This window comes from Lates calcarifer, linkage group LG5, assembly GCF_001640805.2.
Source record: "Lates calcarifer isolate ASB-BC8 linkage group LG5, TLL_Latcal_v3, whole genome shotgun sequence".
NCBI lineage: Eukaryota > Metazoa > Chordata > Actinopteri > Centropomidae > Lates > Lates calcarifer.
Genome location: NC_066837.1, coordinates 11,391,462 through 11,414,815, shown reverse-complemented (window position 1 = coordinate 11,414,815; position 23,354 = coordinate 11,391,462). Strand labels below are relative to the sequence as shown.

General features: G+C 41.3%; 1 protein-coding gene across 3 annotated transcripts in view; it reads right to left on the bottom strand.

The window, feature by feature from the left end:
• Positions 1 to 791: 791 nt before the first annotated feature.
• Positions 792 to 23,354, bottom strand: part of coro2aa (coronin 2Aa) — a 36,179-nt gene continuing 13,616 nt past the window's right edge. Inside the window, exons 1-13 of one of the 3 annotated variants that reach the window (XM_018661556.2) lie at positions 22,282 to 22,384; positions 22,068 to 22,114; positions 14,894 to 15,094; positions 11,608 to 11,724; positions 10,987 to 11,136; positions 10,462 to 10,641; positions 9,839 to 9,955; positions 7,480 to 7,584; positions 7,292 to 7,388; positions 6,216 to 6,328; positions 6,021 to 6,111; positions 5,657 to 5,916; positions 792 to 5,527 (exon numbers count right to left, since the gene is read on the bottom strand). In XM_018661556.2, the coding sequence (XP_018517072.1) occupies positions 5,390 to 5,527; positions 5,657 to 5,916; positions 6,021 to 6,111; positions 6,216 to 6,328; positions 7,292 to 7,388; positions 7,480 to 7,584; positions 9,839 to 9,955; positions 10,462 to 10,641; positions 10,987 to 11,136; positions 11,608 to 11,724; positions 14,894 to 15,094 (1,569 nt within the window). In that variant the 5' untranslated portion in view covers positions 22,068 to 22,114; positions 22,282 to 22,384 and the 3' untranslated portion in view covers positions 792 to 5,389. Of the gene's footprint in view, positions 5,528 to 5,656; positions 5,917 to 6,020; positions 6,112 to 6,215; positions 6,329 to 7,291; positions 7,389 to 7,479; positions 7,585 to 9,838; positions 9,956 to 10,461; positions 10,642 to 10,986; positions 11,137 to 11,607; positions 11,725 to 14,893; positions 15,095 to 22,067; positions 22,406 to 23,354 lie in introns of those variants that run through there. The other 2 variants (XM_018661555.2, XM_018661554.2) reach the window with 2 other exon arrangements.

Sequence of the window (23,354 nt, the reverse complement as noted above, 5' to 3'; positions counted from 1 at the left end):
TGAATTGGCAAACAGACTCAAAGAGTCATTAGCTTTGGTAAATATATTTTTGCACATAGTGATTCCCAACCACCTTTTTCTTGGCTTGATAAAGGCTTGATGATGCAGTGTCTCTGAGCTGTGAGTAGTCAAATCTGTTCAGGATGTTGTATTTGAATAACTTCAGCAGGGCTGAAGAGGAAAAACTCCAGGGTTCCTCAGAGTACAGCATAGATACGATGTATCATGAGCCCATCTCTTGATGTCAGGTTGGGATCTGGTGGTTTACAGCGACCTGTAACTGAATGCACAGATGAGCATGTGAGTATTGTTTTGATAGAATAAGTCAGGTTAAGGCTGTAGTAGCTCATAGTCTGCAGTGTTTAAGACATTCTGTGACTAACTAGTAATTTTCACTTTACAGAAACAGTAATGTCACCCTGAGATCCAGAACTCTGGTCTGTAAAACCTTTATTTTTCACATTAAGCCCAGAGATGGAACCAAACTGTATGACTCTGTTTCTGAAGGATTTGTTTTGAAGACTTCATGGCTGCTGATCTGAAGGCTGTTGGTTCCTTTAGAGCTCATTTTTCTTATTCTAAACACAAGCCAGACAATCATGTACAGTTGGAAAATGTTTGTTTCCGCTCCAATCAGTCAACAGTTCACTGAGGAAACTGTTTTTGTAACACAAACAGCAAACTCTGCTCAAATATTAACGTGTTTGTGCGATTGAGTAAAATGTTTTCTATCTCAGTTGTTTAGGTGGTCTATGGTCTGCTCTGTCAGAGATGCTCTACAAACACACACATGGATTTCCCAGATAAATTTAATCATACTTTGTGTGATTAACATATATATATTTTTTTACATGTTTTAGAAACAATATTAAAAGAAGTGGGATAAAATCTTATTTCAGTTTTTACTAAATACATTTGAAGACATCACAATAATTGCATTTAAAAAAGCATCTAAGTCAGGCACAGTGAGGCTCATATGAACCCAGCAACAATCCTCAGATGAAATAGTTTAATAAGTCAGACATGTTCAGACAGTTAACTCTGCAGCTACATTATTGCTCCATTATAACGTCAGTGACTGTCAGAGTGTAGCTTTAAAACTGAGAAGATACAATGATAGTGTTGTGTTCTCATTTGGTTTGTTGCGAGGTTTTTCTTTGTTGTGAGGACTTGGTATTGGCCATAACAGGAACAGAATAATGATCATCTGCAGCGTTGAACTACTAACCGTTTTCTGTAAAGCAGTAATCACTGAACCATAACACTGTGATGATTCATTCATAAAACTTGGTGCCTTTGACAAAACAACACACTGCCGATTGTCAATAATTCACATCAATGTATGATCACTGTATGTTGTTATTATTCTCTATTTGCACTAGTCCAAATAATGATAATACACCAGGAGAATTAAAGGATATGACTGGGTGTGGTTGGCAGTGAGATGATCATTTTGACAGTAGCTGCAGTCAGTGCAATTTCTCCCAAAACATAGAATCAGATTCAACCATTCATCAGCTTAAAGAGTTCTCCAGTAATTTATTATTGACCTTAAATTAAGTAGGGGGCTCATGGGACAGAGATTTTAAAAGGTATGGTCAAAATCGATGCAGCAAAAGCAGAGATGTCCTGACATTTGGTCTCTAATATAAGTCAGGCCTACACTTCCCCTGATGCAACAATTAGCATCTTTTCATTAGTAAACATCAATGTCCAAACTCCTCTCACAGACTTACTAAAATTTGTAGGCACCAAGTCTAATCTGAGATGACATGGACGCCGTTATCAGAACTGCCTCCACAGACATTATACAGCTGATTTCACAGGCTGGAGAAATAATCCACATTACAAATATAGCAATTTTGAAGAAACACCATGTAACTATTGGAGGAGGAACAATTCTTTCTCTTGTTCGTTTCAGTACAATCAGAGCTTTTTCCTCTGTTGCTTTACAGACTTTAGACTTCAGATTCATCCATTGCACAAAGCTGTTTAGTTCATTCATTCTGGGAAAGTTAAGACTTTTGTTGAACTAACTAACATGACTGAGCAGACTGTGGCAAACCACTCCACTTCAGGAACATGGTACAAGATGCAAAAACAGAAATATTCAAAGTAAAACTCCTAAAACAGGAAGAGCTTAAAGATGTGATGTGATGACGAAGATGTTAACATTAAACGAGCCACTGCTGCCATAGGTCAGCGTGTCTCACAGACGGTTACCATGGAAACTTGGCTCAAGAGTTAGCTTTGGGGTCGGGAGGCTAATTTTTTAGGGTTTAAAATAAGTCCATCTTTATTTAAGTGAAACAGTTTTAAGTGCATCAGACTGATGTAAGAGCAGAAATAAGACAGGCCTGACTCTGCAGAAAATCTCTTTACGAAATGAATTTTAAAATTGTGTGAACTCCACTTACTGAGGGCTGTCAGTGAATAAGTGTATAATATCAGATCAGTCAAATTCAGCTATAAGTGGACACACAGTTGTGAGTGAAATGGGACAGAAGACACATTAATGTCAGCTGCTATTCTTATTTAACCAGTGACAGGCTAAGAATTTATTATTATTTGTGGTATAAAATGATGATCTAGCACTGACTACTTAAGCTAACCAGTTATTGTTTTTTACATGCACATTTTTGGCATTTGTTTTACTTCCGGGCAGACGTATGAAAATAAAAATATAAATAAAATAATTTTTGCGTGGGGAATAATCCATTTGAATGGGAGACACTGACGTGATTAAAGTGTTTGAAGTGGTTCTGTGAGTGAAACCTGTTACCTAAAACTGTTTAACGTGAACAAACAGCCTAATCAGCCACTAACCAACTGTAAAAAACAGCAGCTGATGTGTTGAAACATGTCCTCTAACAGCAGTGGGGGTCAGAGTTTACCCTGGCTGGGCGTCGCTGCTCCTGGACAAAAGTCAGCCCAGGATGAAGCTGTGCTAGAACCATCCTGACAGAGGTCAGTGGGGTCACACAGCACTGTTGTATTGAAAGCAGTGTGTCTGTGAGTGTGTGTGTCTGTGGTGTGGGTTGCTGTGGCAGTTTCCACCTGTTACCCCTTTTTTTTTTCCCACAAGTGGCCATGAAACGTAAGCCAAATCTAGAATATCATTATGGTGCCTGTGCCTCTACATAAATACAGACATGCACTGTCATTCATACTGTACCCTACACTGCATGTGTTACCCAATATCTGCAGTGACATCTGTGCATATTTACGCGTCTATCAGCGTATTGTTTCTCTCAACATGTTGGTGAGAGACAGGGAATGTTTTCTTGTTCTTATGCTTTTGAAAAAATTCAGGTCAAAATCAACTGTCCCAGTTCTGAAAGCAAGGATATGAGGAACAGGTCTGACTGCACCACGGCAGAAACTATGAAGACCACTCAGAAATTCCCTGAGGGAAAACACATCTCTACAAGTCATTAGAAGGAATGCTCAGTGTAAATGTACAGTTTACTGTCTTTAAGCCTGCTGTGGTTACTTTAAAAGATTATAGCTAAGAAACATTTAGGAGCTCCCTTTCAAATGTTCGAGATAAAAACCTGCAGCCTCTTTTAGTTTACTTCTGCTCCACTGGACTCATACAGACAGTGTATTTTCTCACAGAAGAAGATGAAATGTCACACTGGGATTTTCTGTGAAAATGATTATCTATACTAGCAAGTTAAATCTGAGCTGTAGTATCATTTTGAGAGAATATGCACTCAAGGTCCACTTACTCGCTAGTTTTGGAGCTTTCAGTCATATCACAAAGCTTTAATGAGCATATGAATTTTGCTCACTGAGCTGTAGTTGTTCAAAGAGACTTATCATTAATGTTATTGGCTGAAAGGTTGACCTTAACAGTTCATTCTACACAGTCTAGTCCATGTAGAAGTTCTGGAGACAACTGACTCAAATCCCCAAATGTCAACCTCATGGTGGCGCTACAGAAAAATTCAGGTCATTAGGCAGTGACATCAGGGAACATGAAAGTCTAGACTACATTTTGCTCCAGTTTATCTTGAATATATTGAGAAATTTCAGTGGATCAATGAACTTTAGCTGCTCACATGGATAAAATATTAAAGGAATCGTTTCCACAGTGTGAACAGTAAAATATCTCTGACAGTATATTTACACTCACCGGCCACTTGCGGTGGACAAAATATTAGAAACACCTCTCAGTATAAAGCCAGGACACCACCACCCACTACAACCTCAGTAATAAACATAGAGTAGAATTATCACCTTTCTGTCAATGTCAGATAAATAAATAAATAAATAAGCTCAGTAAAAATACAGTTGATGTCAGAGCTGTTGTATTGGACTGCATCAGATTGTACAGGTGTACCTACTAAAGAGGTGAAGAGCAGCGAGAGTGAACAGAAAACCTCAGTATTAACAAAGAGGAATAAAAAGTCACTCTATGGGAAAATACGCTGAAAACCTGAAACAGCAGTGGAACAGAAGCTAACTGAGTGGTGCAGTGTTCAGACTCTACAATGGCTTTAACCCATTTCTTCACAGTGACTTCACATCAGGACAAAGAACGCAGCCTTTAAACTGTCTGACTGACTGTATTTCCCAAAATAACAAAATCAAGTACTTGATTAAACTGTGTTTTCTTTGCCTGTATTTCAAAATAAATATAAAAGTTAAGATCAAACTGCTACATGGCATCAGTTACAGGATTGGCTTGAACAATAGCTGCTGTGAATCAGATCGATTTCTCACCAATTTTCCAGTCGTTCAAAAATAAAAATAAAACAAATGCAGCTCAGTGGAACGGCAGAACACAGCTGGGGTCATGATATTATCATTTATCTCACTCTCATTCAAACACACGTACTGTTAAACTCCAGCCGCCTCCACTTACAGTAGTTTAAACAAATTAAAAAAACAATCACCAAGCATAGAAAATAAAATCTGCGTTATCATTACAATCACACAGGATGTCTGCTCCTGCCCTGCAACAACTCTCAGACAGCACACAAACACACACATCAGTCAGTCAGGACAAGCACACACAGCCTTTATCTCTCTACTACAAAGAGCATAAAAAAGCTAAAACTGACAAACTTGCATAGAGCTGTGAAGCGTACAAAAGAAACAGGGGAGAGGTCAGAAGGTGCAAAGTGTTTAAAATGTGTTAGAGCTGGGTGAGACACAGAGTTAGAGTGTATGTACAGGAACAGAGAATATGTACACCCTGTGTAGAATTGACAAAAAGACAGATGCAAACACAAAGTGGAGGTTTAAATCACCCCTGTGCAGTGACTGTGGGGGCTGGGGGGGATCGACGAAGGAGAAGAGCTGAGTCAGGACCCTGCAAACAGTGTGATGCTGTGAAAAAAAAACAGGAAGTCGTGTCCCCGTGAAGAGGTGGAGGTGAATCTTAAAGTGAGCCCTGAGGCTGGGAGTTTTTGATGTTCTTAATCTCCAGCTCCAGCTGTTTGATGCGTACGTCTCTCTGGTTGAGTAGCTCCCTCAGACGGCGGATCTCCTCCTGCTGCCTGTGGAACTTCAGACGCAGCTGTGGAACAAACACATACACAAGATATTGGAATAAATCAAGGTTGGAGGAGGGGTAGACGGCCCCTTTAATCTGATTTACTAGCTGATATCTACCTGACGGGGCAAGAAACTAAAAATTATTCAGTACCTCGTTCTCTGTCCTCGGAGGAGAGCAGAGTGCGAGGTCTTCTCCGTTGCTGACGGGCATCCGGCTCCTGTCGTCGTCTGCATGGTCACCGTCCTCTTTGCTGTCTTTGGTTCCCATCTGGTCCTGAATGTATTGTAGCTGTAGCATGCCCGGTCTGCTCTGGGACCTGCGAGTGTCCAGTGAGTTTCCCGTCCCTTTACTCATCTCTGAATACGAATCTGCTATCTGACTGCCGGGCTTCAGAGACATCAGCACCGGGCCTGGTGAAGGGAGAGAGAGCGACCAGGAGGGAGATGAGCTGCATGGTCCTGTACACGCTCCACCACATCACTAACATGTACAGATGAGATAAAGGTTTTCTGACCTTTGTTGATGCCACTGAGCCACTCGTCTGCAGTCAGAGCAGGTTTGTAACCAGCTGTCATTGGGTAGAGGTCTTCTTGATACGACTCCGACTGGAAACAATAAACAGCACATTCACACGCAGACACCAGAGCAGGTCTATGACTGTATTAAACTGAGATGCGTCTGTGGTTAATGTGAGTGGATGAACTCTCACCCTGCGGGGTACGATCATGGACAGAGGCTCAATGAGACTTTTGATTGTCACCAGTTTGTAGAACCTGAACACCTCACAGGAGCTCACATCCAGGCCTCTCTTTGGCATCACACCTGCACAAGAACACGCACAATGAGTAAATAACTTTATGATTAACTTAACCATACCTGCGCTCTCACAGTAAGATACACTCAGTGAGCACTTTATCCAGAAGATCTGGATCCAGATCTGGAGACTGAGGAAACCACTGAAGTTCACCGTACTCATGCTGTTCACCACAGCTGCAAAGAGTGGTTACCTGAGTTACTGTGGCCTTTCTGTCAGCTCCAACCAGTCTGGCTGCTCTTCACTGACCTCTGACCTCTTTCATCAACAAGGCATTTCCCTCCACAGAACTGCTGAACACTGAATGGTTTTTGTTTTTGGCTGTATTCTGAGTAAAAACGAAAACTAAAGCAGGGGTGCAGATGTTCCTAATAAAGTGCTCAGTGACTGTAGATATTTTGATGGTTGAGAGACTAAATATTACTGAAAAGAAGACGAGTCTATAACTACAGATGCAACACACTCATACTCACGCACCTTTTTCTAGTACTTCTTTACAGTAGCTACTACCAGTTCATGACAACTCCACGTAGTGATTATATACTCTGATAGGAACAGTAGCTGTTACGATAGATTTACTCCCGTACACATTTAACTGGCCATCCCATAATATCCCTGTCTCCACTCAACGTCCACTGTCACCACAGCAAACAGAATGAGGGTTTGTGATGAATGAAAACCTCCATGTCTGATGTCCAGGCTTCACCTGAGGCAGATCTATGACCTGGCTGTGATCAGCTGGTTTGGATATTCAAATACTGTCGAGGTTATTTGCATAGCAGCTTTGCTTACAGGTGCAGGAGAGTCGACAGAGTCAGAGAGCAGACGGACCAGGCGCACAACAACGCTCAGACATGTTCGAGAAAATAACTCAATGAAAACATCAGACAAAGAGGAGTTTGATTACAGACGAATACAGGCAGCTGTGAGTGACTGAGATTTTACCTGTGTGTGTGTGTGTGTGTCCTTACCCATTCCTTTCTGAGGTAAGTGTGAGCGGTACTCTGTCAGGAAGTGGATGTACGGTTTTTCTGAGCTGATCTCATAGTACCTGATATTCCCATCACCCTGAGCAGAGACAGGAGACAGGTGAAGTCTTCATAAAGAGAATATTCACAGTGTTTGTTCCTGAATGGACAGTTTCTGCTCTCAGACTCACCTTTCCAGCCAGGTAGAGCATGTGTGTGTCAGGGTCGTAGAAAGGGAAGAGGACTCCTGATGAACCGTCCAGGTTCTCCTCTAACAAAGGCACAGACAGGTCGTCCTGAAACACACACACACAGAGAGATCAGCACACACACAGATCAACACACACGCAGATCAGCGGCTCCATCAGAAGCAGCAGCAGCATGAACAACATCCTGATATTTAAACCCTCCATCATTTAAATCGGTGTCAGCAAGCACTCTCCTCTGCTGAATTAAAAACTCTGAGTGCTCAGTCCCTAATCCGAGCTTCAGCTGTAATCCTCCACCCACGATACAGTCACACACACCAACACACACCAGACTGATACAGCCACATAGTTATAAACTCCCAGGTATGATCAGATCAGCTGACCCTGGCAGAATCAGGAGGAAAATAAGTTTAACTGAGGCTCAGTGAGTTCTTCAGGTGAACTGATCAGAGGTTCAGATGGTTTGTGGATTTGTCCACTAGGTGGCAGAGCTGAGACTTTACACCGTGAGGAGCTCAAAGTGATTTACAGCATCAGATCATTAGCGGTGAAGGAAAATTCAGATCCTGTACTCCAGTAAAAATACTAATACAAGTACTCTATTACATGTAAAGTCCTGTATTCAAATGTTTACTTGATTAAAATAAAAAGAAGTTAAAGCATCAAAATAAACAGTAAACTACTTTCTCTACATAAATAATGTCTCCTGTGACTGAGACATTATATCTGACATTATTAGATTGTTAACACTGGTGCATGAATGTATAAGTAACATTTTACTATTGTATATTCACACTGAATATTACATTTAAATGGAAGCAGCTGAAAAGTTTAGAGATGAAATGTTTCTATGGTGGAAACACAAACTCAGACATTTGAAACATTCAGTTTTTATAAAGGGGAACAACTGATTTAATATTTACCAATACACTGTATTTATTATCCAATATGATATGTATAATTCTAAAATGAAAAGTAACTAGTGACAACAGCTGAGAAATAGATGTAGAGGAGTAAAAAGTAAAGTATGTCCCTCTGTAATGTAGTTGAGTGGAAGCACAAGTTGCATTAAATGAACTTTCCACAGTGAAGATCATCATTGGGGTGGACGGAGTGCTGTGTTCAACATGTTTTCATTTTGTTTTTGTCCATGTATTTTATTCACATATGAAACCATCTGGAGTCAAACAGATGAAGTGATGAGCTGCTGTAAAACATTTCAAACTGTTTATTACATCCTAAATATTCAGCTTTCCTCAGCTTCCCTCAGTCTTAATATATCCTTTCTATATTTATAGAGACTGTGTTAGATTTCGACAGGTTTACCTGATAAACTGGAAACAGAGTGTTTATATCTTTATATATATATATATACACACACATATGTATGTATGTATATGTATATACATACATATGTGTGTATCCTGACTCTCTGATGCTGCAGGGGTTTAATGATGCAGACAAGGAAACTGACCTCTGTGCTGGTGACGTAATGCAGAGACCATTACATCATTTGTATTAATTCTCTGTTATCGTGCTTATTCCTCTGCCTTTTTTTATTCATTTATATTCTGTATATACAGGCTGTGTGTTGTACATGCATCTGCACTGTATCTCACTGTGTTCCGTATGTTAAAGTGCATAAATCAATCACAGCAGCGCTCTCCCCCCTCTGTCACCTGAGTGTCTGATTATATTTAGTTCAGATATAATCCTTCATCTAACCTCAGAGAACAGGACGTACTGGGTGGTGTTTAATCCAGACTGAAGGTGACTGAACTCCCTGAGGAGACCAAACACCAGAACCAGGTCACAATATGAATTTATACACATGATGTTCTTATCCTCTCTGCTGCAGTCACACATCTGTAACCCTGAGTCCAAACACTGAGCTGTACAGTCAGAGCTATGATCATTAATCGATTCATCAATCAACAGATAATTAATTCGGAATATCTTTGGGTTTTGGACTGAATGAGCCTTTGGCTTTTGGAAAGAGAATTTAATCATTACTGTGGATGAATAAAGAAGACAGGAAACATATTCAGTAATTAATGGATGGAGTGTAGCGTGTATTGACTTCAGATTATTGATTATGTGTAGAAAACAGTAAAACGACTCCAGTAAACATTCACAGGTCAGTTCAACAATCAGAATTTACAATATTCTTGGTAGCAGAAGAAGGCAGGAGTTATCAGTGTATTTCCTTCTTTATAGTCAGACATATTAGTTCAGTCTGGATCATAGGAACAATTTCCAGTCACTGATAAAGACCATGAGATGTGGTCAAAAGTCCTGAAGAAGCGAAGTGGACCTCAGAGATGAGGTTAATGTCATTTACCTGATCCCACAGAGCGATCTGCCGTTCATTCCAGCGTGATGTTCCTGTGGTCAGGAGCATCTTCATGTTTCCCAGGATCAGCACCTTACTGGCTTTGTGTGTCTTACAGTTGGCTTCCTGCAAACACACAGTACAGACTGTACAGTACAGTGATGCAAGAGAAACAGGCTGATTTCTGACAGTAACAGGCTCTAAACATTAGAACTGAACAGTATGTTACAGGTCCCTGTCAGATGTTTGTCAGAGGCAGTGAGAGCGGGTTGATGTACAGAGCGTGACCCAGAGGTCTGAGGAGTTATGCTGAAGGTCGGTCCAGACTAGAGGTGTCAGATTTGGCTGTGAGGTGCTGGATGAGTGCCTGGGAGCCCTGACTGAGAGGGAGAGAGGGGCAGAGCAGGGAACTCCCACTTATGTAACACTGGCTATCGTACTCTACAACCGAGGCTCATGGTTTTCCCATTTTATTGATTTGACTGAAAAGAATCTGGAGCAGATCAGTTTAAACTGATTTATTTCTCCAGGCGTTTTACAGTTTTATTTCCACATGAACGGAGACACAGTTTCCTGCTTTTTAAATAAACAAGATACAAACACCACACACTCAGACACACACAGAGCGTTACCCTCAGCAGGTTTCCTGAGCGCGGCTCCATCAGGCGGACCTTCCTGTCCTTGCAGGTGGTGGCCAGGAGGCTGCAGTCTGTGTTGAAAGACATGGAGAGGACCACGTCTGTGTGGTGGCTGATGGTCCGGACCGGGTTCTTTATCACCTGCTCTGGACAGTCCAGGTTCCAGATCATTACCTGCAGGTGGAGATAGATGAGTTAGATGAGATCGATACCACTCATCTGAGACATCTAAAACCCACTGATGAACGTGTCTTAACTTTAACTAAATAAAGTGACAGGTTGTGGTTTTATGACGAGTGTTTCCCTTTGAGGATGAGAGGAAACCAACAGAGACTCCTGTTTCCTGTCTGGACTCAACACACACTCTCAGGCAGTCTTTAAATGATTTTTAAGACTAAATTAAGACTAAATCAGAGAAGCCTGTAGGTTTGTGTTAGGTGAGTGTGTGTGTTACCTGGTAGTTGTATGTGTGCGTGCCTGTGTGTGTGTGGGCGTGTGTGTGCGTGCGTGTGTGTTAACCTGGTAGTCGTAAGCTGTACTGAAGAGGATGTTGTTGGCGGTCGGGTGCCACTCGATGAGGCTGACTCTGCGGCTGTGACCCTGCAGCTCCTTCCATGGTACCGTCAGGTTCTTCAGTACACCATGAGGAGGGATCTCCCACACTTTCACCTGCACACACACACACACACACACACACACACACACACACACACACACACACACATAAAAAAACCAAATCAGTCTATGCAGATAACACCTGTAAGGTTCTATAAAATAACCAGAGTGGAGTTAATCTGGGGACATGCGGTCGACTGAGTCTGAAGAATAAATGAAACAGCCCAGAGGCAGAGTTTTGTGAAATCAGTGTTGAGATGAAACCTGTTGACTCTCTCTCTCTCTCTCTCTCTCTCTCTCTCTCTCTCTCTCTCTCTCTCTCTCTCTCTCTGTGTCTGCAGGGGTTTGAGCCTGTGAGTCAGGTCAGAGCTGAGGAATGTCAGGAATGATTTCTGAATGCAGAGGAATCATCCCCTTGCTGCTACACACTCACACAGTAGGCTAATGATAACATGTCAGTGAACCTGACTGAAAATCTGCTGTGTGTGTGTGTGTGTATGTGTGTGTGTGTGTGTGTGTACAGACCGTAGTGTCCTCAGAGCCCGAGGCGATGCACCAGTCATTGAATGGATTCCACTTGATGTCCAACACATTTCCTCTGTGGCCTGAGACTCTGGGGTGGTGAGGGTCCACTTTACCTCTCTGACAAAGAAATAAATACAGGACAATAAAATCTACTGCTAGCACTTTACTGTACATCTATTCTATCAGCGTTTATAAACAGGATATAAACTGTGGTGAGAAGCAGATATAAGGAGTTTAACTGTATTTATTTAAATACAGTTTTTGAAGACATGTTTTTACATTATTATCCATCGTCGACTGACTACTGATTTACAGCATTATGATACGGCCAGTATCATATATTACCTGGTAAGGTTAGAGAATATGGTCCTACTTTTAGTCCAGTCTCTTTTCTCTGCTTGTTATTTCTTTTCTTCCAGTTTCTGGGATTTTTTTTACTGTGTTTCTCCTCTTTACCCTTCTGACTTATGGTTAATGTTGCTGCTGTAACACTGATGTTTCCTGTTGGATATGCAACTAACTGAGACTTTAGCATCATGTATATCTGCGATGAAAACTGTTTATTTCCAAACTTTTCAGGAATTAAGGTCTTCAGCAAGATCACCTTGTACTCTCAGGGTTTCATTTCCTATAAAAGACTGTTCATTAATTCAGTCCAAGGCCTTCATTTCACATCAGCTTGATTCAAACTTTAACTGAGACGTCTCTTCATAAATCCAGGCTAAAATAGCAGCACATAAGTAACATACATAGAGGAGAAGAGGCAAAATAAGAAATTAGAAAACAGCAAAGAATCCAAACTATATGTTGGAGGAACTGGAGTCCTCTGAGTGTCCTCTAAGGTCATGTTGTTAAAGTCATTGAAGGCGACTTGTGTCTGTAATTTCAGAGGTTTCTGTAGTTCAGCCTGAGCAGATGCAGCTGCCCACATGAAAGCCGTGAACGAAGCCTAAAGAAGAGAGCGGAGAGGCCTGAAGGCTGCAGGCTCACACTGGTACAAGAGGTCTGTAAACTTTAAACAGCATTAACTGATCTCAGGAGCAGGAGGACGAGTCCTAAACAAAACGCTGACACTATCCGACTCAAAACAGACAGGTAAGAGAAAAGGATCAAAACAGCACAACCACACATAGATAGTGTCTGTTTTATTCCACACATTCCTCTAACATGTCAAAACTTGGTGCCTACATTACCCACAATGCAGTTCAGTCTCAGATTCTGATGTGTTATGCTGGCAGTGGCTAACGTGGCCTCGAGCTGCAGAGGTCTGATAATCTCTCCTCTCTCTAACTCCACACCCCCGCATTTTCAGATTTGTATTCTCGAGTCACCTCAGTCAGTTCAGCAGATTTTACACTTTCTCCCTCTGGAGCCACAAAAGACTTTAGTCAATTCAGTGGAGTTTCCCTCTAATAGAAAATTATCATTCAGTGTCAGTGAGGACAGGTGGATGAGTGCAGGTTAGAACAGATATCATAGCTCTAATCCTCTGTGACATGTGAAACGACTTAAATTAAAGGCGGGATTATCCAAAATGTCTGTGACACACACACCTGGTATTCGCTGATTCAGGTACGAGGGAAATGTCAGAGTCTTACCAAAGATTTTCTGCCCCAACAGGAACAGTTAATTATTCTGTTTGTACAGAGCAACACCTCCTTCTAACTGACACACACACCTGCAGGCCAGGTAAGGTGTGTTTGGAAGAGGCAGTGACGTAACCATGTTACCTGTGCTTCCAGCTGACCTGACACATGCACAGGTAAGTGGGACACAACACCTCTGGTCTTATGTTCATGTGTGTTCACTATGTTCTCCACAGAACAAAAGCTCATCTGTAAGTACACATGACGTGAGGGAGGTGGAGGGGGAGACAGTGAGAGGAGGGGGAGGTGGGGGGGTAAAAGGAGGAGGCAAGGGGGGGGTTAGAAGATGAGTTATGTCATTCCTGAGCTCATATGCAATTGTTGCCCGTGCCAGGAGGACGGCGATAACTCACCCAGACGATTTAAAAGATGGAGACAGACGGAGAGAGGAGGGAAGGCGAGAAGGGTTTGAGCATGATGAATCACCCTGGTCTAAAGATAAACAGCAGGACTTTAAACCAGCAGAGTCTGGGTTTATCTGACAGATCAGTGTTATTGATAACAGCAGCAGATGTGATCATATTCGTAAATAATGTCTGCACGAGTGTTTGGGGTGTTAAGCTGTGGTTGGTGCAGAGATGAGACACAATACCGGGGGAGGGGGACACAGTGTTTAGGTGCTGGGGGTTTCCCCGTATTCACAGATTCTTCACTGCTCCGGAGCTATTTATACTCTGAGAGCAGAGCTGTCTGCTGCAGGTGTGATCTGTCCACAGGAGCAAATACAGACCATCAAACATCCACTGAGCAGGAAAAAGTTCTGATCTCCATCTAATCACATAAAATAAGAACAGACACTGTACAAAAATAAATAAATTATTAAGAATGGGCTGTCATTTTCATTCTCTTCAGTTTTCAGTCTGACATCAGCTTCATGTTAATCATGTTCTATTGTTTTGTTTTGTACTAATCAACTAATGACTGAAGAAATATGCCAATTTCAGATGTATTATTTCTGTACCTCAGCAGCCTGCACAGCTATATTCATCTCATCCGTACTTGTTTCTATTTTTGTAGCTGTTTTACATTGATGTATTTTTTTAGTAAAATGTCATGAATTTCGTCTGGATGGATGATTATATAAAGCTTGAATTGTTTTTTAGGAATATAATATTTTTGTGGCATATTTTGCTCGTACAGTTTGGGATGGGAGACAAAGTGTTTTCAATGTATAGTTTTAAACAAGAAGTTATGTTCTTGTCTCACAAATGTTTCCATGTAAAATGAGCCTTTCTCCACATGTTAATGCACTGCTACTTTTAATTTCATTAACTTAAAAAAACAGATGAAAATAAACAACAGTTGGAGAGCTCAGGCTTTTGAATACAACTGTATATAACATAACTAACATTCTTAATCTTGACTAAAAAAAGCTCTGTTTTTGAAACAAAAATGTGAATGAGGACAACACTGGACTTAAATGAAATATTTAAAGATGGAGATTCAGACGTCTGGAAGCAGACCACTTCACTTCTCTCTCCTTGCTGCAGGAGAAATCGTTTCCCATCAGAGAACGAACCAGAGAGACAGAGGAACCATTGTCACTGTATCTCTATATTCTGACTAAAACAGTGCAGTTATCACTTTAAACGACAGATATCATCAGTCTGTAAATTCATCCAGGAGATGCAGATACTCACATGATGGACAGACAGGACCAGGAAGGCCCCTCCCCCGGCACACTCAGTGATGACTGCCAGGAAACGAGGATTGACAGCACAGAAGTTGTTGTCCTGAACGCTGCGCGTGATCGGCACACCATCGTAGCAGCTCTCCTTGGTGGCGGCCTTACCGAATACGTGGCGGAACTTGGAGCTGCGGTACTGAGGACGCCATGTCATCTGAGAGGAGGGAGGGAGGGAGGAAGAGGGAGGTCAGTCAAGGAGAATCACCCATCTCACACAGTGATGCTGACAGAGCTTTTTATAGGTGTAAATGCTCCTGCTCCTCTCACAGACAAACAGAGCAGAGGAATTGTAGACGTGGTTAAATCTGCAAAATGCACTGACGCTAGTGAAGTTACCATGTTTATTAAATTAAAGCTGTCAAAACCAAGAACAATGTACAGTTTATTTGGGTTGAGCATTAATGGATCAGAAGCAAAAACATCAAACGACGACAGTAACAGAACAGAAATGATTTGGGAATTTGAATCATGTTTTTCCATCATGGATTCAGTCCTGTTAATGGATTTATATCAAATATAACGTCCATTTTCCCATTTCTCCTTATTATAGTTTCAGAATATGTGTAAGAAGATTGACTCTTTGTCGGTGGAACTTCCTTCCCTCTGTTCTTTCTCATTGCTTTTCTATTTGCTACCAACAGTATTTTAACCAGGTTTAACTCTGACTCTTCATCCTGTGGTGTTCCACAGGGCAGTGTTTCAGTCCCACTTTTATTACCATTGCTTGTTATTGGTGTGAGTATTTTCTTGTTATTTTCAGATTGATTTAGATTTTTCTGATTTTCTTGTGTCTCAGATAAATAAAACTGTGGTAAAACAATCACTGAGCAAAGAGTCTGACAGCTGCTGGTAATTAACTCCTCACTTTATTTGGAATAAAAAGCAAAAACACAGATTTAATGCACAATGTGATGGAAAACTCACTGCAGCAGAGATATAACAAAGGTGGTTTTACACGCCAACATGTCTGTGGTGAAAATCTAAGGAACAACACCAGTGACATTATCACAATGATGATTTTCTCTTTATGTTGCTACATCAAAGCTCAGAGAAATGATTAACATAACTAAAAATAGACTCATTAGACACCAGCCTGTGTTACATCCTCAAAACAACACTCAAGTCCGTCATTTTAAATGTATGAATTTTAAAGGTGGTGAAAAAAATAACAATCTCAGAGGCTTTAATTCCACATATTTTGAGTTCATTTTTATTTTAATTACAGATCCTTATATAATCATATTATATGGTGGAGAAAACATTTTCATTTTTGGTTTGAAAGAGAATAAAATGAGAGTAAATGTGAGGTGTTACTGTTTATTCTTGTTTCATGTTACATCATTTGTTTCTGTGTTGTACATGATAATATTCATACTGTAATACTGTTCATGTTATGAACAGATGACTTATTTAATAATGCCAGTACTGATCTGAGTTATCAGGATTCTTCCTTGACACTCAAAATAAAATCAGTCCCTCCGTCAAGTAGACGAGACCTAATGAATATGGAGATGAAAACCTGTGAGACTTCCCAAACCCTGAGTTTGTTTTTAGCCACTTTCCTGAAGCCCGTCAATGCATATGTTGTTACAGTTAGAGATAAGTGGCTCTGGTCCACAGGGACCAGGTCTGACCAGCCAACCTGTCTCTGCTATGCTCCCTGCCCGCCTGCTGCACGGTCATTATGAATTAGTGGTGGAGGAGATTGATGGACAAGATGTTAACACACACACATACCAAAAAAAAAAAATGGGAACAAACAACAACTGAGAGCAGCAACAACATAACAGGGCACAAAACCCAGAACAACTCTTTGTTTCCTCGAATCACATGTTACCTAAAAACAATTACATCACTCTACTGATTCATGTGAGCCGCCTGCTGCTGATTCGGATGATGGCTAAATAAATACAACATCAGAGTGAGTGCAGTAAAAATAACAGTGTTTGGTTGCATGGTGCAGGTGTGGCTGCAGAGAGGCTGAGACTGAATGAAGGAAAACTCCTGATAAAACTCCTCATTATGAAGAATCTGAAAATAATTACAAAGACATTTAGTTCGGGATCATTACAGACATAAATCTTGACGTTTAAGAAGCGGGGACAGTGAGTGTACAGCCTAGGAGCTCTGTGAGCTAAATGCTAAAGTCAGCATGCTAACAGTGACAATGACTTGTATATGTAACATTAAACAACAGTATATGTACTGGTTTATACTGCCATGTTAGCATGCTAACAGTTCCTTCTGACATTAATAAATTTCAGGGGGTCATAAACCAAAGCATTTATATCATATTTATTATATTTGAAGAGTACGGTCTAGAACTGTTTGATATGAAAAGTGCCTCGACTTACTAATCATAACTTATGTTATGATTTGGTGCTATATAAATAAAAACTGACTTGACTTGAAAGTATTTCATAAATAAAGATAGAGATCTGATGATGGATTAAAGTTTTAGGAATCACCAAGGTTCATCCTGTGGGGAACATGAACCGTATCATGGCAAATTCATCCAAAATCACAAATATTAACCTGAAGGTGGCGCTAGAGGACATGTCAGGGATCACAAAGTTATTATGATTCTTCCTCTGGGGACAATGAATATCTGAATGTTTTCATCAAACGGTCGTAGACATCATAGCTACAGCTACAAACAAATCACAGTGAATTAGAATATCTGCAGTTTGACTGAATGATCAGGGAATCAAAGCTGATTCAATAACTTAAGGGGCAAAGATACATTTCTCTATACTGCAGTGGTTTGTGACCAAGAAATCTGAAAGTGTTGAAACAGCTACTCACTTCCTGCTATTTTTTAAATTGTTATCTATGGGTTAATTGTATGTCCAGGACTTTTTGTTTGTTTTTAATTATGTGGAGTGTTAAGTGTTATTTTAGAGGACCACAATGGAAATAAGCTTTTGGGCTTTATTGTGTTTTTATCCTCAGTGATTTTTTTTGATGTGTGTAATGACTGCAGTGCAGTGTTCAATCATAAATAAAACAATCAATAAATCAATCAATCAGCTGTTTCAGGTCTGTTCAGGAACATGAACCCCACCCTCCTGACATGAATTTCTGTTTAGTGGTTTGTCTGGTTGTTGTGTAAGTTATTCCAATTGTGTAAACGCGAATCTCTCTGATAACATATCTGTGTTGTAATACAAAGCTGACAACATACATTCCTGGTCATTATCACTGCGACAGAAAGGCCACCTGCTCTGCTCTAACACAACAAAACCAATTCTGAAAAAGAAACTTACACCATAGCACCACTGACTGACAGACATGAATTTTTTGTTTCGGATCTGAATCATCTGTCAGATAGTGAACACAGACTGACTGCAGAGCTCACTAAGCTCCATGCAATCACAAACTGGAGCACATCTGGGTTGATATAATCAGCGTTCATGTTTTGCTGAGACTTACAAGAAGAGAGTGGGAAGCTTCCAAGGCAGAGAGCTAAGACATGTTGTCACATATAAGGCAGGTTGTAATCAGGCCAGTGGCAGCTTCCTTCCTTTCAGCAGGTAACGCAGCAGGCTGCATGGTGGGCGGCCTGTCTCTCAGCTCCTCACAGAACTGATGACGAAAACTCTATTCTGGCTATTTTTACTCTGGCTTCTTGCTGATCAAAAGACAGTCAGGCACGTGACAGCAGAGAGAGCAGCTCTATCACTGACAGGCTCTGTGTCTTACAGAACAAAAAAGAGGATGCAATCAGAAGGAAATTTATTTAAGTCTGTGACCAGTGAGTCACAGCAGCAACCGCAATCAGGAGGCTGTAAAACCAGGCATAAAACTAAACCGAAAACACAGATACGATTTTAAGAAAATAAAGATATACTGTACATCTGGTTTGCTCAGCTCAGAGTTCCTGTGTTGGTTTGTACTTGTATATAGATATGTGCAACATTCACTAATCCCTCACCTACGGGCTCTTTTAAGCACCTCATAACTCACAAACATGCAGAGCAGCAGCCGCTCCTCTCTCTGGCTCGCTGCTGCAGGAGGGGGGAGTTCAAAGTTTACTCACTAGTGTCAAGATATCGGTTACTCAACCAGCGTACGGCCTGAAGCTATGAAAGAAAGACGCAGAGAGAAATCTGCTGGACACTCCCACCAATATACGATCAATACCTGCATCCATTTGTCTGCAAGGACTTCTGGCCTGTTCTCATCCTGAAAATATCAACTGTGTGACACTGAACTTAATCAGCAGCAGCTCCACGTTCCCGACCTGTAGACGTAATATTTAGTAAACGCTCAGAGTGTAATCTAAGACGGGGAATGTACAGGTGTGAACATACGCTGAGGCAGTGTGTGTGTTCAATCTGGGTGTCTGAGCGAGTGAGACACTTTCTTTGGTTCAGACGGTCTGATATCATACACAGATGACAGCTCACTAACCTCTGTCTGGTAATAGGATAACGGCCACACTCGTAATCCAATCGCTGCTACACTGCACTGAAGAGTATGACAGGATAGAGACAGGATATGGGTGTTTGTGTTGGAGTCACTCTGTTGACCAGCTCGGTGCATGTGTGCATAAGACTTCTGAAGAACAAACTATGGATGTAAAGGAAACCAATCTCGACATCTATGTGAAGGAGTGCAGATATCCACAGTGTCAAACCCACGCAAACATAAACACACTTCTCACTTTCTCTTTCGTCAAAACTATGCCAGCACATAAAGGTCAACATGCATACATACTCTACGTCACTGCAGTCAGTTCACTGAACGTCCTGGAAGGTTTGGACGTCCAGGAACATTCATATATTCAGACCCTTATTAGCTCACAACAGTGCTTTACTCCAGGTGGGTGTTTTACAGGTGAATGAATTCATGAACAGATAAAAGTGAGTTAATGATTAACACACAGGAGTCTGTAAGGCAGGTGTGGATAATCTGACTCCAGGTCATCTGTACAGTGGGATTCACAGTAGTTATTGTCTAAATAATGCCAGAAAATGTTCATCACTAGGTTTCCTTTGAGTTTTCTTAATCCATATTTTACATTGGGAGGCTCCATCTGTTCACCTGTGTACCATCTGGTAGCTGAGCGGGAACCAAAAAGAAAAACAAGAGATACAGTGCTATGAAAATGTAACCATGAGGATGTAGCTGAAACTGAAATGAATCTAATTGACATGTTATGAGATCTGAGGACACAGTGATTCACTTTGTCGCAACAAAGTCCAATGAAGAAACAGGAAAGGTCGGACAATCAGACAGGTTGTAAACAAACCGGTGGTGTAGCAAGATTTCCTGAACCACTTTATGTGGAAGTAATGTGAGCACACCTGAGATGTGAATAATAATCACTGGTTTCACAGGAAAACTGTGTGTGTGCCCAGCTACACTGAGCACCATTAAGTGAACCAGGAAGTTGCAGTGGGTTTTCTCTGCCACCGAGCTTCGTTTCCTGCCAGAAGCTGCCAAGTGATTCAGCCATCTTTGGGTTTACAATTGAAGAGGTTATAAAGTGCCCTCTGAGCAGAGCTACCTCTGGACGTTACAGTGAGTCGCTATCAGAAAGTGACAAGACAGGCCAACAAGTCCAGAGCTAACTGGTTGGCACGCTAACTTCAGCAGAAGAAAAGACGTAAAACAGTGGTGTAGCCTTCCACAGCTGATGAATGAGCTTGATGCTGGACTCAATGTTTCAAGTCAACAGCTGTTAACAGTAACACTGGCTATGTGGCAACAACAAAACTTGCAGATAGCTCCTTTATCTGTGACGGACATTTTTAACAACAGTCATAGCAGTAATCTGACTGTTTCCTCCCAGGAGGTTTCCAACCTGTCTGAATGTTTCCTTCACAGCCTGACTTCTGTTTAGTACAATGTTTTTATCACTGATAGAAATGAGGGAAACTCATGTGAAATAAGACCAAAGTTGTGGTAAAACTGAACAATCCTCTGTTGGCGATTGTCCTGAGTAACGATGGTTCTCTGCCGGAGCAGAGACAACGAAGAAATCGAAAGAGGACTCCTGTAATGAAACTGCACAGTGAGCAGGTATCCCATTAACTCATTGGTTTCCACTGGGAGTTCTCCATTATTTCCTCACTGAGGACACAACACAGTTCCTGTGCTGAGATCCATTAGCCTCTGAGCATCATGCAAAGACAATATGATGCAAATCATGGATGCACTTATCCACAGAGATCTTTACTGTAAGTGGGCTCCAACACTAACACACTCAGACATATGAGCCATTAGTGAGGCTGTGCATAGTACAAATATGAAACCAAAAAATAAAAAACAAGGCAACATGCTTTCAGGCAATATAAATATGTTTTAACCCCTTTTTATTGAGCTGAATGCATCACTGTTAAATAGAGAACTTTTCCTGATGGAGCAGATTTCAGTCGTTTCAGGTGCGATCCCTGACTACACTTCCACAGCTCAGACCAGAAGCTGCTGAACACTCCTTAACATGAGAAACAGGATACCAAGCTTAATGAAAAGACCTCAGGACAGACTGATTCAAACCACAGGGCACATATTTCAGTGAATGGTAGTGTTTTGAAGGGAGGACGCCGCCATAAATAACCATCTGTGGTCAGAGATGACTTGACTGAGACGGTGGACGGTGACGTCATTTTCACTGTTGTGGAACAGCTTCAGATTCATATTGACATGCTTTTTCTTTTTAGGAAATACCTCCAGGCTTCTGCCAGTGAATGAGTGGCTACACGTCCAAGTTTTAGGGGTAATGGGATAATTAAAATCTGTGGAGGGAAAGTTTTTAAAAATAGTTTTTCTAAATCTGCACAGATTCAGGAGAAGAGCTGAGAGAGTTTCATCTGTTTTTTCTTGTTGAAGCCTGTCTCTGCACATGTACACACACTCCTGAGTTTGATTCCCCGGGGTAAAACACACACACACACACACACACACACACACACACACACACACACAAACACAAACACACACTTGTGGACAGAGGTCTGGAGAGTAGAAGATCAATAAGTGAACGTCAGATTGCAGAGACAGACCAGAGAGAGCAGGACAGGACATGAAGGAAAGAAAAAAAGACAGTGTGTGAAGTTGAGCAAGAGAGAGAGAGAGAGAGAGAGAGAGAGAGAGAGAGAGGCAGACTGAGCAGGACTCACCCTGTCGACTGAGTTGTCACTGACACGAGAGGAAATTGCAGCAGGTCCTGAGGAAAAGTTACGACTCTGTGTCTGAGTGTCAGGAAAAAGACTGAAGAATCCTCCAAAGAATAAAATAACAATCACTCCTGCTTTATCTCAAACACATGGAGCTCACACATGCATAACAACACTAACACAAACTACAACACAACAGGCCTGGTTTAAATCCTACAGTGGAGTCCGGAGCGTCCTCCTGACCCAGCTTCCTTTCTGATGATCAGACGGTCAGAGCACACGGTGGGTGTGTGTGTGTGCAGCATGAAGACGAGAGCGTGTGTGAACAAGCAGCGGGAGAATGGGAGTGTGTTCACTCCCAGAGAGGGGAGGTGACTACGAGGAGGGAGGGAGGGAGAGCAGGTAATCACACTCCCTCTCTCTCCTTGAGTGCCGCTCCCTCTCTTCACTCCTCCAAAGTGTTTCTCAATCAGGATGTCTCACTCCATCTCAGGGGGAAAAGGAGGGAAAGAAAACTGCAGCCTCTTTCTGTCAGTTTGTCTCTTCACTAAATTTACAGATAATAAACAAAGAGCACATTCATCTCTTCTTTATCTCTCTGCTCATGCTATAAATGTCTGTTCCTAGAAAGACTGTTTCCACATTGAGCTCCAACAATCAGTCACTGGTTTTCAAATCAGAAACTACTTTAAGCATCAATTCTCAAGCTAAAATGCTAAACGTGCAGATTTTATCTTCTCAAATGTGAGAATTTGCTGCTTTTCTTTGTCATATCTCAGAGTTTGTGAACGATCTCTGAGGTTTGGACTGAAGGACAGATCTGCTCTGTTTGACTGGGTGTTTTTCAGTCTAGTCTCCTGGTTGACTCGGTTGGTCAATGTGTATCTGTTGTCATGTGTTTTAATTTCATGTTTTCAAGAGACACAGTAAAGACAGACTGATTAAATCAAAGCAGCAGAGGTTTAGATATTTCCACTTTTAGTCCCTGGTGTGGGTCGAGCTCCAGAAACACTGGATCCTACATTTCCCATGATGCAAATCATGAGCATCTTCTAACCCTCCCAAACCTGATAATGGCATCATTTCATAAGACTTAAAAAAAAAAAGTCCTTCAGAGCCTCAGAAGATGTAACACAGATGTTTTTGGTAGAAAGACAATCACAACGTAAAAGGAAAAATACTCAAAAGCAGAGTTTTAAATGTAGACTGTTTCATAGATGTAGATGTAGTGACTTCCTGTATCACTTCATTTGTAAGTTGAGTGTGTTTGCCAAATGTTCCCCACACACA